We start from the raw sequence: 16,312 nt of genomic DNA on the forward strand, positions 1-16,312 counted from the left end.
GTGAATAGGCTAGGGATGATACTGTGGTGAATAGGGCTAGGGATGATACTGTGGTGAATGGGGCTAGGGATGATACTGTGGTGAATGGGGCTAGGGATGATACTGTGGTGAATGGGGCTAGGGATGATACTGTGGTGAATGGGGCTAGAGATGATACTGTGGTGATTAGGGCTAGGGATGATACTGTGGTGAATAGGGCTAGGGATGATACTGTGGTGAATAGGGCTAGGGATGATACTGTGGTGAACAGGGCTAGGGGTGATACTGTTGTGAATAGGGCTAGGGATGATACTGTGGTGAAGAGGGCTATACTGTGGTGAATAGGGCTAGGGATGATACTGTGGTGAATAGGGCTATACTGTGGTGAATAGGGCTAGGGATGATACTGTGGTGAATAGGGCTAGCGATGATACTGAGTATGAATAGGGCTAGGGATGATACTGTGGTGAATAGGGCTAGGGATGATACTGCGGTGAATAGGGCTAGGGATGATACTGTGGTGAATAGGGCTAGGGATGATACTGTGGTGAACAGGGCTAGGGATGATACTGTGGTGAATAGGGCTAGGGATGATACTGTGGTGAATAGGGCTAGGGATGATACTGTGGTGAATAGGGCTAGGGATGATACTGTGGTGAATAGGGCTAGGGATGATACTGTGGTGAACAGGGCTAGGGATGATACTGTGGTGAATAGGGCTAGGGATGATACTGTGGTGAATAGGGCTAGGGATGATACTGTGGTGAATAGGGCTAGGGATGATACTGTGGTGAACAGGGCTAGGGATGATACTGTGGTGAATAGGGCTAGCGATGATACTGTGGTGAATAGGGCTAGGGATGATACTGCGGTGAATAGGGCTAGAGATGATACTGTGGTGAATAGGGCTATACTGTGGTGAATAGGGCTAGGGATGATACTGTGGTGAATAGGGCTAGCGATGATACTGTGGTGAATAGGGCTAGAGATGATACTGTGGTGAATAGGGCCAGCGATGATACTGTGGTGAATAGGGCTAGGGATGATACTGTGGTGAATAGGGCTAGGGATGATACTGTGGTGAATAGGGCTAGGGATGATACTGTGGTGAACAGGGCTAGGGATGATACTGTGGTGAATAGGGCTATGGAGGATACTGGTGAATAGGGCTAGGGATGATACTATGGTGAATAGGGCTAGGGATGATACTGTGGTGAATAGGGCTAGAGATGATACTGTGGTGAATAGGGCTAGAGATGATACTGTGGTGAATAGGGCTAGGGATGATACTGTGGTGAATAGGGCTAGGGACGATACTGTGGTGAATAGGGCTAGGGACGATACTGTGGTGAATAGGGCTAGGGATGATACTGTGGTGAATAGGGCTAGGGATGATACTGTGGTGAATAGGGCTAGGGATGATACTGTGGTGAATAGGGCTAGGGATGATACTGTGGTGAATAGGGCTAGGGATGATACTGTGGTGAATAGGGCTAGGGATGATACTGTGGTGAATGGGGCTAGGGATGATACTGTGGTGAATGGGGCTAGGGATGATACTGTGGTGAATAGGGCTAGGGATGATACTGTGGTGAATAGGGCTAGAGATGATACTGTGGTGATTAGGGCTAGGGATGATACTGTGGTGAATAGGGCTATGGATGATACTGTTGTGAATGGGGCTAGGGATGATACTGTGGTGAATGGGGCTAGGGATGATACTGTGGTGAATGGGGCTAGGGATGATACTGTGGTGAATGGGGCTAGGGATGATACTGTGGTGAATGGGGCTAGGGATGATACTGTGGTGAATGGGGCTAGGGATGATACTGTGGTGAATGGGGCTAGAGATGATACTGTGGTGAATAGGACTAGGGATGATACTGTGGTGAATAGGGCTAGGGATGATACTGTGGTGAATAGGGCTAGGGATGATACTGTGGTGAATAGGGCTAGGGATGATACTGTGGTGAATAGGGCTAGGGATGATACTGTGGTGAATGGGGCTAGGGATGATACTGTGGTGAATGGGGCTAGGGATGATACTGTGGTGAATAGGGCTAGGGATGATACTGTGGTGAACAGGGCTAGGGATGATACTGTGGTGAATAGGGCTAGGGATGATACTGTGGTGAATAGGGCTAGAGATGATACTGTGGTAATTAGGGCAAGGGATGATACTGTGGTGAATAGGGCTATGGATGATACTGTGGTGAATAGGGCTAGGGGTGATACTGTGGTGAACAGGGCTAGGGGTGATACTGTGGTGAATAGGGCTAGGGATGATACTGTGGTGAATAGGGCTAGGGATGATACTATGGTGAATAGGGCTAGGGATGATACTGTGGTGAATAGGGCTAGGGATGATACTGTGGTGATTGGGGCTAGGGATGATACTGTGGTGAATGGGGCTAGGGATGATACTGTGGTGAATGGGGCTAGGGATGATACTGTGGTGAATGGGGCTAGAGATGATATTGTGGTGATTAGGGCTAGGGATGATACTGTGGCGAATAGGGCTAGGGATGATACTGTGGTGAATAGGGCTAGGGATGATACTGTGGTGAACAGGGCTAGGGATGATACTGTGGTGAACAGGGCTAGGGGTGATACTGTGGTGAATAGGGCTAGGGATGATACTGTGGTGAATAGTGCTAGGGGTGATACTGTGGTGAATAGGGCTAGGGATGATACTGTGGTGAATAGGGCTAGGGATGATACTGTGGTGAATAGGGCTAGGGATGATACTGTGGTGAATAGGGCTAGGGATGATACTGTGGTGAATGGGGCTAGGGATGATACTGTGGTGAATGGGGCTAGGGATGATACTGTGGTGAATGGGGCTAGGGATGATACTGTGGTGAATGGGGCTAGGGATGATACTGTGGTGAATGGGGCTAGGGATGATACTGTGGTGAATGGTGCTAGGGATGATACTGTGGTGAATGGGGCTAGGGATGATACTGTGGTGAATGGGGCTAGAGATGATATTGTGGTGATTAGGGCTAGGGATGATACTGTGGTGAATAGGGCTAGGGATGATACTGTGGTGAATAGGGCTAGGGATGATACTGTGGTGAACAGGGCTAGGGATGATACTGTGGTGAATAGGGCTAGGGGTGATACTGTGGTGAATAGGGCTAGGGGTGATACTGTGGTGAATAGGGCTAGGGATGATACTGTGGTGAATAGGGCTAGGGATGATACTGTGGTGAATAGGGCTAGGGATGATACTGTGGTGAATGGGGCTAGGGATGATACTGTGGTGAATGGGGCTAGGGATGATACTGTGGTGAATGGGGCTAGGGATGATACTGTGGTGAATGTGGCTAGGGATGATACTGTGGTGAATGGGGCTAGGGATGATACTGTGGTGAACGGGGCTAGGGATGATACTGTGGTGAATAGGGCTAGGGATGATACTGTGGTGAATAGGGCTAGAGATGATACTGTGGTGATTAGGGCTAGGGATGATACTGTGGTGAATAGGGCTATGGATGATACTGTGGTGAATAGGGCTAGGGATGATACTGTGGTGAACAGGGCTAGGGGTGATACTGTGGTGAATAGGGCTAGGGATGATACTGTGGTGAATAGGGCTAGGGATGATACTGTGGTGAATAGGGCTATTGATGATACTGTGGTGAATAGGGCTAGGGATGATACTGTGGTGAATGGGGCTAGGGATGATACTGTGGTGAATGGGGCTAGGGATGATACTGTGGTGAATGGGGCTAGGGATGATACTGTGGTGAATGGGGCTAGGGATGATACTGTGGTGAATGGGGCTAGGGATGATACTGTGGTGAATAGGGCTAGGGATGATACTGTGGTGAATAGGGCTATACTGTGGTGAATAGGGCTAGGGATGATACTGTGGTGAATAGGGCTAGGGATGATACTGTGGTGAATAGGGCTAGGGATGATACTGTGGTGAACAGGGCTAGGGATGATACTGTGGTGAACAGGGCTAGGGATGATACTGTGGTGAACAGGGCTAGGGATGATACTGTGGTGAACAGGGCTAGGGATGATACTGTGGTGAACAGGGCTAGGGATGATACTGTGGTGAATAGGGCTAGGGATGATACTGTGGTGAATAGGGCTAGGGTATTTGATTCATTCATTCCTTTAACTTTGTATCTGACCTGCTGTATGTCTCTGTCTCCTCAGTGTAAAGAGGGAGGCTTTCCTCACGACCTGTGGCTGGGTGTGAGTGCAGAGAACGTGTCGGTCTACAAGAGAGGAGAGCCCAAACCTCTAGAGACGTTCCCCTACGAACACATCATCTTCTTCGGAGCTCCCCAGGCCACTACCTATAAAATCACAGTGGACGACAGAGAGATGTTCTTTGAGACACCTCTGGTACAGTATTACACCATAACACAACATTATAGAAGTAGTAGCCTGGTCCCGGATCTGTTTATAACACCAGATTAGAAATGCCTTTCAGTAGCCTAGTCCCAGGTCTGTTTATGCTCATGCCAAGATGTTTGTCAAGACCATGAATGACAGGGAGTTGACATGACAGCAAATAGACTGGTACCCTAGGCTAGCCTTTCTGGAACGTCACCTTGGCTGTTATGATGCTTCTAAACAAAAGTTTGGGGTCACTTAGAAATGTCCTTGTTTTTGAAAGAAAAGCAAATGTTTTGTTCATTAAAATAACATCAAATTGATCAGAAATACAGCGTAGACATTGTTAATGTTGTAAATGACTATTGTAGCTGGAAACGGCTGATTTTTTATGGAATATCTACATAGGCATACAGAGGCCCATTATCAGCAACCATCACTCCTATGTTCCAATGGCATGTTGTGTTAGCCAATCCAAGTTTATCATTTTAAAAGGCAAATTGATCATTATAAAACCATTTTGCAATTATGTTAGCACAGCTGAAAACTGTTGTTCTGATTAAAGAAGCAATAAAACTGGCCTTCTTTAGAAATTGCCAAGAAACTGAAGATCTCGTACAATGATTTGTACTACTCCCTTCACAGAACAGCGCAAACTGGCTCTAACCAGAATAGAAAGAGGAGTGGGAGGCCCCGGTGCACAACTGAGCAAGAGGACAAGTACATTAGAGTCTAGTTTGAGAAATAGACGCCTCACAAGTCCTCAACTGGCAGCTTCATTAAATAATACCCGCAAAACACCAGTCTCAATGTCAACAGCGATGAGGCGACTCCGGGATGCTGGCCTTCTAGGCAGCGTTCCTCTGTCCAGTGTCTGTGTTCTTTTGCCCATCTTAATCTTTTATTTCTATTGGCCAGTCTGAGATATGGCTTTTTCTTTGCAACTCTGCCTAGAAGGCCAGCATCCCGGAGTCGCTTCTTCACTGTTGACATTGAGACTGGGGTTTTGCGGGTATTATTTAATGAAGCTGCCAGTTGAGGACTTGTGAGGCGTCTATTTCTCAAACTAGACACTAATGTTCTTGTCCTCTTGCTCAGTTGTGCACCGGGGCCTCCCACTCCTCTTTCTATTCTGGTTAGAGCCAGTTTGCGCTGTTCTGTGAAGGGAGTAGTACACAGCGTTGTACGAGATCTTCAGTTTCTTGGAAATGTCTCGCATGGAATAGCCTTCCTTTCTCAGAACAAGAATAGACTGACGAGTTTCAGAAGAAAGTGCTTTGTTTCTGGCCATTTTGAGCCTGTAATCGAACCCACGAATGTTGATGCTCCAGATACTCAACTAGTCTTAAGAAGGCCAGTTTTATTGCTTCTTTAATCAAAACAACAGTTTTCAGCTGTGCTAACATAATTGCAAAAGGGCTTTCTAATGATCAATTAGCCTTAAAATGATAAACTTGGATGAGCTAACACAACGTGCCATTGGAACACAGGAGTGATGGTTGCTGATAATGGGCCTCTGTACGCCGTTTTCCCGTCTGTTAAAACTGTATCCTCTGTGGTGTTTCAGGTTGGAGAGATCACCAAGATCATGAAAGCCTACATCAACATGATAGTGAAGAAGAGATGCAGTGTCAGATCTGTGTCCAGCTACGGAACCAACTGGATCAGGTGATTGGGGACAGGACAGGACACAGCCCAGCTGGCTTCCCACTGCCACAGGCTAACAGGACAGGACACAGCCCATTTGACTTCCCACCGCTCCAGGCTAACAGGACAGGACACAGCCCAGCTGGCTTCCCACTGCCACAGGCTAACAGGACAGGACACAGCCCATTTGACTTCCCACCGCCCCAGGCTAACAGGCTAAAAGGCTGACAGGACAGGACACAGCCCATTTGACTTCCCACCGACCCAGGCTAACACGCTAAAAGGCTCACAGGACAGGACACAGCCCAGTTGACTTCCCATCGTCTCAAGCTAACAGGCTAAAAGGCTGACAGGACAGGACACAGTCCAGTTGGCTTCCCATCGCCCCAGACTGACAGCCTAAAAGGCTAACACTACAAGGCTAAAATTCTATGAAGACAAGTGGGACTGTTCTCCTCAACCCAGATGTCTGGATAACTGAAAGCTGTTAATCAGCTACTCAATAACTTGTTCACCTCCATTGACAACAAGGAATCTCGTCTAGAAGATTCTAAGAACCGTAGAACCGTAGTGTGTCTCTCATTGCATATATATGTGGTAAAGAGGTCAATGGAACTCGACCAAAACAATGGAAATGCCATGGAAACGTGTGGGGGAGGGATCCCGATTCTCCTCATTGCCCCCCAGCAACATTAGCCTACATTTAGGCTATTGTTTCACACTGTGTTGAGGTAGAAATCGAAGTATAATGCTTGTATTGATGTCAACCCCAATACATGTTAATTTCATCGTCACCAATCAACTGCGTTAAAGTTGAAAACGACTTTAGCGACCACTACCAATGTCTGTATGCTAGCTACGCTACCAGCTTATACGAATGGGAGTTAGCATTTAGCAGTCACTTCTTCTAAATCTGAAAAGGGACAACTTCTACATGTTATGCAGTGAAAACAGCCAAATGTATCCAAATCGGATTTAAATGACCACATTTTGAGCCTATTGCAATACATCAATTATGACGGATTTGACAAATATTCACTTTGTTAGATCAGTGCACCAATCCAGCGTCGTCCTTCAATCCCCCCCCCCCCCCCCCCCCCGTCTGCATTCCATTGACCTCTTTACCAGAACATTCAGAACATTCTAGAAAGTGTATAATTAAAATGTCTAACTGCTTTCCCTCAACCATTGCATATAGCTTTTCTCTAGCTGTCGACAGAGTGGATAACCAACCATGTTATTTTCTGCCATTATTTACATCACTTTATCAATGGTATGGACCGATCAAGTACCACTCACGGCACATCAGATGTCCTTGTGCTTCCAAGTTTGAGCATTTCAAATACCTTTCCAATGGACTGAGATTTAGATTGACTGAGAAGTGTCACTGTCAAGCCCTCCCTGACTCTCGCTCCCCGGTTGTGTCTTATTTTGACATTGCAATTGTGTTATTGTTATTCTAACGTATGAGTTGTTGATGCACAACTATACCATTCTATATTCATAATGAGAAGAAGTGATTTGTCTATCTAAGGATATACTATGTGATTATTATTGATCAGCTATGAAAAGCCAACTGAAAATTATTCATGATTATTATTTGACCATGCTTGTCACTTATGAACATTTTTGAACATCTTGGCATAGTTCTGTTATAATCTCCACCCGGCACAGCCAGAAGAGGACTGGCCACCCCTCATAGCCTGGTTCCTCTCTAGGTTTCTTCCTAGGTTTTGGCCTTTCTAGGGAGTTTTTCCTAGCCACCGTGCTTCTACACCTGTATTACTAGCTGTTTGGGGTTTTAGGCTGGGTTTCTGTACAGCACTTCGAGATATTAGCTGATGTACGAAGGGCTATATAAAATAAAATTGATTGATTGATTGATTGATCCTCAGGGCAGTCATTACTCATTACAATACTCTGTTTAGGAGCTACTCTATTGCCACAGAATAGGGAAATGAGGTTTGTAGACTTCCCCCTCGGGTTTGATGAGCAATACGAGTCCAATTTCAGACCACAGACCCAAGGAGTTGAACCTCTTTACATTGTAATGCCTTAAACAGTTTCACTGCTTCCATCCATGTTGTTATTCGACTACTTTGGACTGTAAGTAACAGTTTCACTGCTTCCATCCATGTTGTTATTCCACTACTTTGGACTGTAAGTAACAGTTTCACTGCTTCCATCCATGTTGTTATTCGACTACTTTGGACTGTAAGTAACAGTTTCACTGCTTCCATCCATGTTGTTATTCGACTACTTTGGACTGTAAGTAACAGTTTCACTGCTTCCATCCATGTTGTTATTCGACTACTTTGGACTGTAAGTAACAGTTTCACTGCTTCCATCCATGTTGTTATTCGACTACTTTGGACTGTAAGTAACAGTTTCACTGCTTCCATCCATGTTGTTATTCGACTACTTTGGACTGTAAGTAACAGTTTCACTGCTTCCATCCATGTTGTTATTCGACTACTTTGGACTGTAAGTAACAGTTTCACTGCTTCCATCCATGTTGTTATTCGACTACTTTGGACTGTAAGTAACAGTTTCACTGCTTCCATCCATGTTGTTATTCGACTACTTTGGACTGTAAGTAACAGTTTCACTGCTTCCATCCATGTTGTTATTCGACTACTTTGGACTGTAAGTAACAGTTTCACTGCTTCCATCCATGTTGTTATTCGACTACTTTGGACTGTAAGTAACAGTTTCATTGCTTCCATCCATGTTGTTATTCCACTACTTTGGACTGTAAGTAATAGTTTTGCCTTTCAGGAATGGCGTCCCCCAACAAGTGTATGTCAGAGTTAATAACTTGGTGGTTATAATCAGTTATAACCAGTTATAACACAGGTGGTCGAGGCTGCCATTCTACCCAGTGCCTGAGAAGCAGGGTTTAAACCACATGGTTTGAAATCTGGTGAAATGACACTTGCCTTTTATATATGACTAGAACAAACCAATATATATATGACTAGAACAAACCAATATATATATGACTAGAACAAACCAATATATATATGACTAGAACAAACCAATATATAGTCCGTTGCTTCTTCCTACTACTACATGGTAGGTTGTTTATTTACACTAAAGGCTGTGGTTAATATAAACATGTGCTTATTTCTGTAAACCATGATTATAGAATTTAGTCTCCAGTATTTTAAATAATTTAAACGGTTATATTTTCTATGATGAAAATCATTTTATTTTTTGTCTTTGTAATGATTGTTACTGAAACTGTTGTTTAATGAGAGCGTGATGTTTTGATGAGACAAGCAGGATATTGCTTGGTACTTCTGTTACTGAAGGATGTATTGTTATTTTGGTCATTATGGGGGGGGGGGGGGGGGGGGGTGACATTGTCTCACGTCAGATGGCGTCACTCCTCCGCGATGCTTGTACCTCAACCGGTCGGTCTTGTAGGACGTGGAACTCATATTCAAATTTGAATATTGAGCATCCGCCATTCAACAAATTAAAACATAGTCCCTTATTTATTTTTACATCACAGCGCTCTCATATGATTCTCCATGAAATAGGCAGAATAACTTGCTAGCTAAATTATTACAAACGTTGTGACAGTGATTTAATAGTTTGCAATTTTGAGAAAATAAAAACAAACCAGTGGTTACCTTCTGCTCAAATTCTGTGGCAGGACGTTGCTCGCCAGGACGTTGCTCGCCAGGCAGTGACTTGATCAGCTATGTTGCTATCTGTTGTAGCTCGCTAGCTTACTGACATAGTTAGCTAGCTAGTCAGCTAGCTCTTCCGTCACTGACATTAAAAGCTTGCTTAGCCTGTTTAAATGACCCTGAAGTTGTAGACATGCAGCCCCACAATGAATAAAATAGGAAGTGGCTGTTAACAGAAATCAGTCCACAGATCAGCATGTTTCTCCGGATCGTATTGTTGGGTCAGCAGAGCACAGCAGCTGACTCGAGAGGCTACTGCTTCATGAACACTCAGAATAATGGAAGCATTAGCACTACTAGCTACAGTAGCTTGCTAGCTAGCTTTTGTTGGAAGATTCACCATTGTGTGTGTGCAGCACTAAGAAGGTAGCTGGTTGGTTAGCAGTGTTGTTTCAGTCAAGATGATTTCAGGGACTGGCTCAGCTGTTTGGACAAATGTATGCTTTCGTGCCCATTGTCAAACTTCAGAAATACTGCTCATTGAAACAAAATAATCATTAGCTAGATGTAAAATGGGGCGACTAAGACTTCCTCACCAGAAAACATCAACATTATTGACATACTGTATTTGTGGTTTTAACATAGCTGAATTCAGACAGTTCTGAGGCAGGAATGAGGTTCCGCAGACGATGTCTCCTAGGTAATATATGTTCTAACGTCGTGACAGCCCATTGTAGCCTTGGCTGTTTTTGATCTGTCCCATGATCCTTTGCGAGCAACAAGACGGATCAGTGCAGGCGGAATCCACGTGCTATCTGATGGAAGACAATGGGAGGGTGGGGTATTTACTGGGTGTAATTATAATAGTCAGGGAGAGAGGGTCAGGACTATAAGCAGACACGAGCTGTTTCTCAGCTCTCTGTGGGTGCGTCTGAATTGGCACCCTATTCCCTATATAGTGCACTACTTTAGACCAGAGCCCTATGGCACCCTATTCCCTATATAGTGCACTACTTTAGACCAGAGCCCTATGGCACCCTATTCCCTATATAGTGCACTACTTTAGACCAGAGCCCTATGGCACCCTATTCCCTATATAGTGCACTACTTTAGACCAGGAGCTATAGGGAATAGGGTGCCATTAAGGATGCCCCCTCGGTCTGTTTTTTCTGGCCAGCTGCCGGCAGCCACACCAGAACTACTGGTAAGTTCCCCTTGATCATTACTGTACTTATGACGTGTTTCTGTTAATTTGGAGAGAGAGAGACAATCTGGAAATGATTTTGTTTTGTAACTGGATTTACAAGATGCTTTAATAAATGATTGTATTTATAACCTGTTTGGCGTTGTCTATACAGTGTTGTCTGGATACCAACATGTAGCTACAGTACTATGACACAAAAGCCGTTTCTGGCCATTGGAATAACAAAAACAGCTTTGAAACTAATGTAGCTACATCTTACACGAAATCCTGCCTTTTTAGAAAATGTAGCTTCTTCAGAAAAATTATAATAAAGATACTTTGCAAGTAGGTAATATTTCACAAATGAGAAGCAAAAAGCACACTGACATCACTAGAAAATTCATGCAACCAAGCAACACAGCCCTGAGGAGCTCGGCTAGGAACACAGCCCTGAGGAGCTCGGCTAGGAACACAGCCCTGAGGAGCTCGGCTAGGAACACAGCCCTGAGGAGCTCGGCTAGGAACACAGCCCTGAGGAGCTCGGCTAGGAACACAGCCCTGAGGAGCTCGGCTAGGAACACAGCCCTGAGGAGCCTGGCTAGGAACACAGCCCTGAGGAGCTCGGCTAGGAACACAGCCCTGAGGTGCTCGGCTAGGAACACAGCCCTGAGGAGCTCGGCTAGGAACACAGCCCTGAGGAGCTCGGCTAGGAACACAGCCCTGAGGAGCTCGGCTAGGAACACAGCCCTGAGGAGCTCGGCTAGGAACACAGCCCTGAGGAGCTCGGCTAGGAACACAGCCCTGAGGAGCTCGGCTAGGAACACAGCCCTGAGGAGCTCGGCTAGGAACACAGCCCTGAGGAGCTCGGCTAGGAACACAGCCCTGAGGAGCTCGGCTAGGAACACAGCCCTGAGGAGCTCGGCTAGGAACACAGCCCTGAGGAGCTCGGCTAGGAACACAGCCCTGAGGAGCTCGGCTAGGAACACAGCCCTGAGGAGCTCGGCTAGGAACACAGCCCTGTTGCTTGGCTCGGCTAGGGACGTCACGAGTTTGGGATGGTGGATGGCGAGATGACGCGAGGCAGAAAGAAGGGCACTAGGTACAAACCGTACAAATCCACGTCTGCCCCAATACAAGCCAAGTACTTTCTCATTTGAGTCAGCTACAGGAGAATTACTTACATGTTCCTCTCCTGAAAACCCTGAAAAGGCGACAGGTATTGAAAGCTCGGAAAACAAACCTGACGGAAGAGAAGAGAAAGAATCTGAAGGCTTCACGAGCCTCAACCCCAAGGATCAGGAAAATGCCCTCAGTGGGAGTACAATTCGTGGAGAGAGTGGATCGTTTCGGCCAATCCGTTTGTGGTATCAGGCTGGGTGACGAAGGAGCTGGGTTCTGTCAATTCGGGACGAGAGGTGTGTCCTGCTTTTCTCTCCTGAGCAGAGCGCCGCTGAAAGGAGTGATAACTGAGGTGGCGTCGAGTGTCGAGGTGGATGAACTGAAAATGAGGATTCCCATGTTTGTGATGCCCGCCATTTGGTGCGACGTAGACCCAGTGGCGAGCACAAGACTGAGGAGACCCTGTCTGTCCTTCTGAGTGTTTACCAGATAAGGTCGTGCTATGGTATATATGTTATGCCGTGAGAGCTTTTGTTCCCAAACCAATACGGTGTTTCACGTGCCAGGTTTATGGTCATGTTTCAGCACAATGTAGGAGGGAGATTCCGAGGTGTGAGGAGTGTGCAGGACAAAGGAGTGTGTAGTTTTGGTGGAAAAAGTGGTGTGTTTCAATTGTGGGGGTGGCCATGTTGCTGGGGAACAGAAACTTCCTATGCGAGTGGGACAGGGTGAAAGCAGTGGGGAAGTGTCATATGCTGAGGCAGAGAGGAAAGTAGAGGTGACATAAGGCTGAGGCAGAGAGGAAAGTAGAGGTGACATAATGCTGAGGCAGAGAGGAAAGTAGCGGTGACATAAGGCTGAGGCAGAGAGGAAAGTAGAGGTGACATAATGCTGAGGCAGAGGGGAAAGTAGAGGTGACATAATGCTGAGGCAGAGAGGAAAGTAGAGGTGACATAATGCTGAGGCAGTGAGGAAAGTAGAGGTGACATAATGCTGAGGCAGAGAGGAACGTAGAGGTGACATAATGCTGAGGCAGTGAGGAAAGTAGAGGTGACATAATGCTGAGGCAGAGAGGAAAGTAGAGGTGACATAATGCTGAGGCAGAGAGGAACGTAGAGGTGACATAATGCTGAGGCAGAGAGGAACGTAGAGGTGACATAATGCTGAGGCAGTGAGGAAAGTAGAGGTGACATAATGCTGAGGCAGAGAGGAAAGTAGAGGTGACATAATGCTGAGGCAGAGAGGAAAGTAGAGATGACATAATGCTGAGGCAGTGAGGAAAGTAGAGGTGACATAATGCTGAGGCAGTGAGGAAAGTAGAGGTGACATAATGCTGAGGCAGTGAGGAAAGTAGAGGTGACATAATGCTGAGGCAGAGAGGAAAGTAGAGGTGACATCATGCTGAGGCAGTGAGGACAGTAGAGGTGACATAATGCTGAGGCAGTGAGGAAAGTAGAGGTGACATAATGCTGAGGCAGAGAGGAACGTAGAGGTGACATAATGCTGAGGCAGTGATGAAAGTAGAGGTGACATAATGCTGAGGCAGTGAGGAAAGTAGAGGTGACATAATGCTGAGGCAGAGAGGAAAGTAGAGGTGACATAATGCTGAGGCAGAGAGGAAAGTAGAGATGACATAATGCTGAGGCAGTGAGGAAAGTAGAGGTGACATAATGCTGAGGCAGTGAGGAAAGTAGAGGTGACATAATGCTGAGGCAGAGAGGAAAGTAGAGGTGACATAATGCTGAGGCAGAGAGGAAAGTAGAGGTGACATAATGCTGAGGCAGTGAGGACAGTAGAGGTGACATAATGCTGAGGCAGTGAGGAAAGTAGAGGTGACATAATGCTGAGGCAGAGAGGAACGTAGAGGTGACATAATGCTGAGGCAGAGAGGAACGTAGAGGTGACATAATGCTGAGGCAGTGAGGAAAGTAGAGGTGACATAATGCTGAGGCAGTGAGGAAAGTAGAGGTGACATAATGCTGAGGCAGTGAGGAAAGTAGAGGTGACATAATGCTGAGGCAGTGAGGAAAGTAGAGGTGACATAATGCTGAGGCAGTGAGGAAAGTAGAGGTGACATAATGCTGAGGCAGTGAGGAAAGTAGAGGTGACATAATGCTGAGGCAGTGAGGAAAGTAGAGGTGACATAATGCTGAGGAGGTGAGGAAAGTAGAGGTGACATAATGCTGAGGAGTGGAGGAAAGTAAAGGTGACATAATGCTGAGGCAGAGAGGAAAGTAGAGGTGACATAATGCTGAGGCAGTGAGGAAAGTAGAGGTGACATAAGGAGGCAGTCTGAGAAGATCCCTGTGAGTAGATGGCCAGTAACAGTTTGTGCTTTAGTAAGGTGCCCTCTTGGCATTTATTATATATATACACACATACATACAAAGTGTGTGGACATCCCTTCAAATAGTGGATTTGGCTATTTCAGCCACACCAGTTGCTGACATGTGTATAAAATCGAGCACACAGCCATGCAATCTCCATAGACAAACATTGGCAGTAGAATGGCCTTACTGAAGAGCACAGTGACTTTCAACTGGGCACAGTCATAGGATGCCACCTTTCCAACCAAGTGAGTTTGTCAAATATGTGCCCTGATAGAGCTGCCCCGGTCAACTGTAAGTGCTGTTATTGTGAAGTGGAAACGTCTAGGAGCAACAACGGCTCAGCAGCGAAGTGGTAGGCCACACAAGCTCACAGAACGGGACCCACTGAGTGCTGAAGCTCATAGCGTGTAAAAATCATCTGTCCTCGGTAGCAGCACTAGCTACAGAGTTCCAAACTGTGTGTTCGGGAGCTTCATGAAATGGGTTTCCATGGCAGAGCAGCCATGGAAACCCTGCAGCAATGTTCCAACATCGAGTGGAAAGCCTTCCCAGAAGAGTGGAGGCTGTTACAGCAGCAATGTTCCAACACCTAGTGGAAAGCCTTCCCAGAAGAGTGGAGGCTGTTATAGCAGCAATGTTCCAACATCTAGTGGAAAGCCTTCCCAGAAGAGTGGAGGCTGTTACAGCAGCAATGTTCCAACACCTAGTGGAAAGCCTTCCCAGAAGAGTGGAGGCTGTTATAGCAGCAATGTTCCAACATCTAGTGGAAAGCCTTCCCAGAAGAGTGGAGGCTGTTACAGCAGCAATGTTCCAATGTCTAGTGGAAAGCCTTCCCAGAAGAGTGGAGGCTGTTATAGCAGCAATGTTCCAACATCTAGTGGAAAGCCTTCCCAGAAGAGTGGAGGCTGTTATAGCAGCAATGTTCCAACATCTAGTGGAAAGCCTTCCCAGAAGAGTGGAGGCTGTTATAGCAGCAATGTTCCAACATCTAGTGGAAAGCCTTCCCAGAAGAGTGGAGGCTGTTATAGCAGCAATGTTCCATCATCTAGTGGAAAGCCTTCCCAGAAGAGTGGAGGCTGTTATAGCAGCAATGTTCCAACGTCTAGTGGAAAGCCTTCCCAGAAGAGTGGAGGCTGTTATAGCAGCAATGTTCCATCATCTAGTGGAAAGCCTTCCCAGAAGAGTGGAGGGTGTTATAGCAGCAATGTTCCAACACCAGCTACTCTTCCTGGGGTTTATTATGGATCCCCATTTGTTCCTGCCAAGGCAGCAGCTACTCTTCCTGGGGTTTATTATGGATCCCCATTAGTTCCTGCCAAGGCAGCAGCTACTCTTCCTGGGGTTTATTATGGATCCCCATTTGTTCCTGCCAAGGCAGCAGCTACTCTTCCTGGGGTTTATTATGGATCCCCATTAGTTCCTGCCAAGGCAGCAGCTACTCTTCCTGAGGTTTATTATGGATCCCCATTAGTTCCTGCCAAGGCAGCAGCTACTCTTCCTGGGGTTTATTATGGATCCCCATTAGTTCCTGCCAAGGCAGCAGCTACTCTTCCTGGGGTTTATTATGGATCCCCATTAGTTCCTGCCAAAGCAGCAGCTACTCTTCCTGGGGTCTATTATGGATGCCCATTAGTTCCTGCCAAGGCAGCAGCTACTCTTCCTGGGGTTTATTATGGATCCCCATTAGTTCCTGCCAAAGCAGCAGCTACTCTTCCTGGGGTCTATTATGGATCCCCATTAGTTCCTGCCAAGGCAGCAGCTACTCTTCCTGGGGTTTATTATGGATCCCCATTAGTTCCTGCCAAGGCAGCAGCTACTCTTCCTGGGGTTTATTATGGATCCCCATTAGTTCCTGCCAAGGCAGCAGCTACTCTTCCTGGGGTTTATTATGGATCCCCATTAGTTCCTGCCAAGGCAGCAGCTACTCTTCCTGGGGTTTATTATGGATCCCCATTAGTTCCTGCCAAGGCAGCAGCTACTCTTCCTGGGGTTTATTATGGATCCCCATTAGTTTCTGCCAAGGCAGCAGCTACTCTTCCTGGGGGTTTATTATGGATCCC

At 46.4% G+C, this 16,312-nt stretch overlaps 1 protein-coding gene across 1 annotated transcript; it reads left to right on the plus strand.

Moving 5' to 3' along the window:
- Positions 1-4,152: 4,152 nt before the first annotated feature.
- Positions 4,153-7,072, plus strand: LOC120035377 (unconventional myosin-X-like; the record flags this gene model as incomplete). Its single annotated transcript, XM_038982142.1, has 2 exons — positions 4,153-4,344; positions 5,903-7,072. Coding segments are annotated over 2 exons (297 nt in total), but the record flags the coding sequence as incomplete, so codon positions are not given.
- Between the last annotated feature and the right edge of the window lie 9,240 nt (positions 7,073-16,312).

Source organism: Salvelinus namaycush, unplaced genomic scaffold, assembly GCF_016432855.1.
Source record: "Salvelinus namaycush isolate Seneca unplaced genomic scaffold, SaNama_1.0 Scaffold1046, whole genome shotgun sequence".
Lineage (NCBI taxonomy): Eukaryota > Metazoa > Chordata > Actinopteri > Salmoniformes > Salmonidae > Salvelinus > Salvelinus namaycush.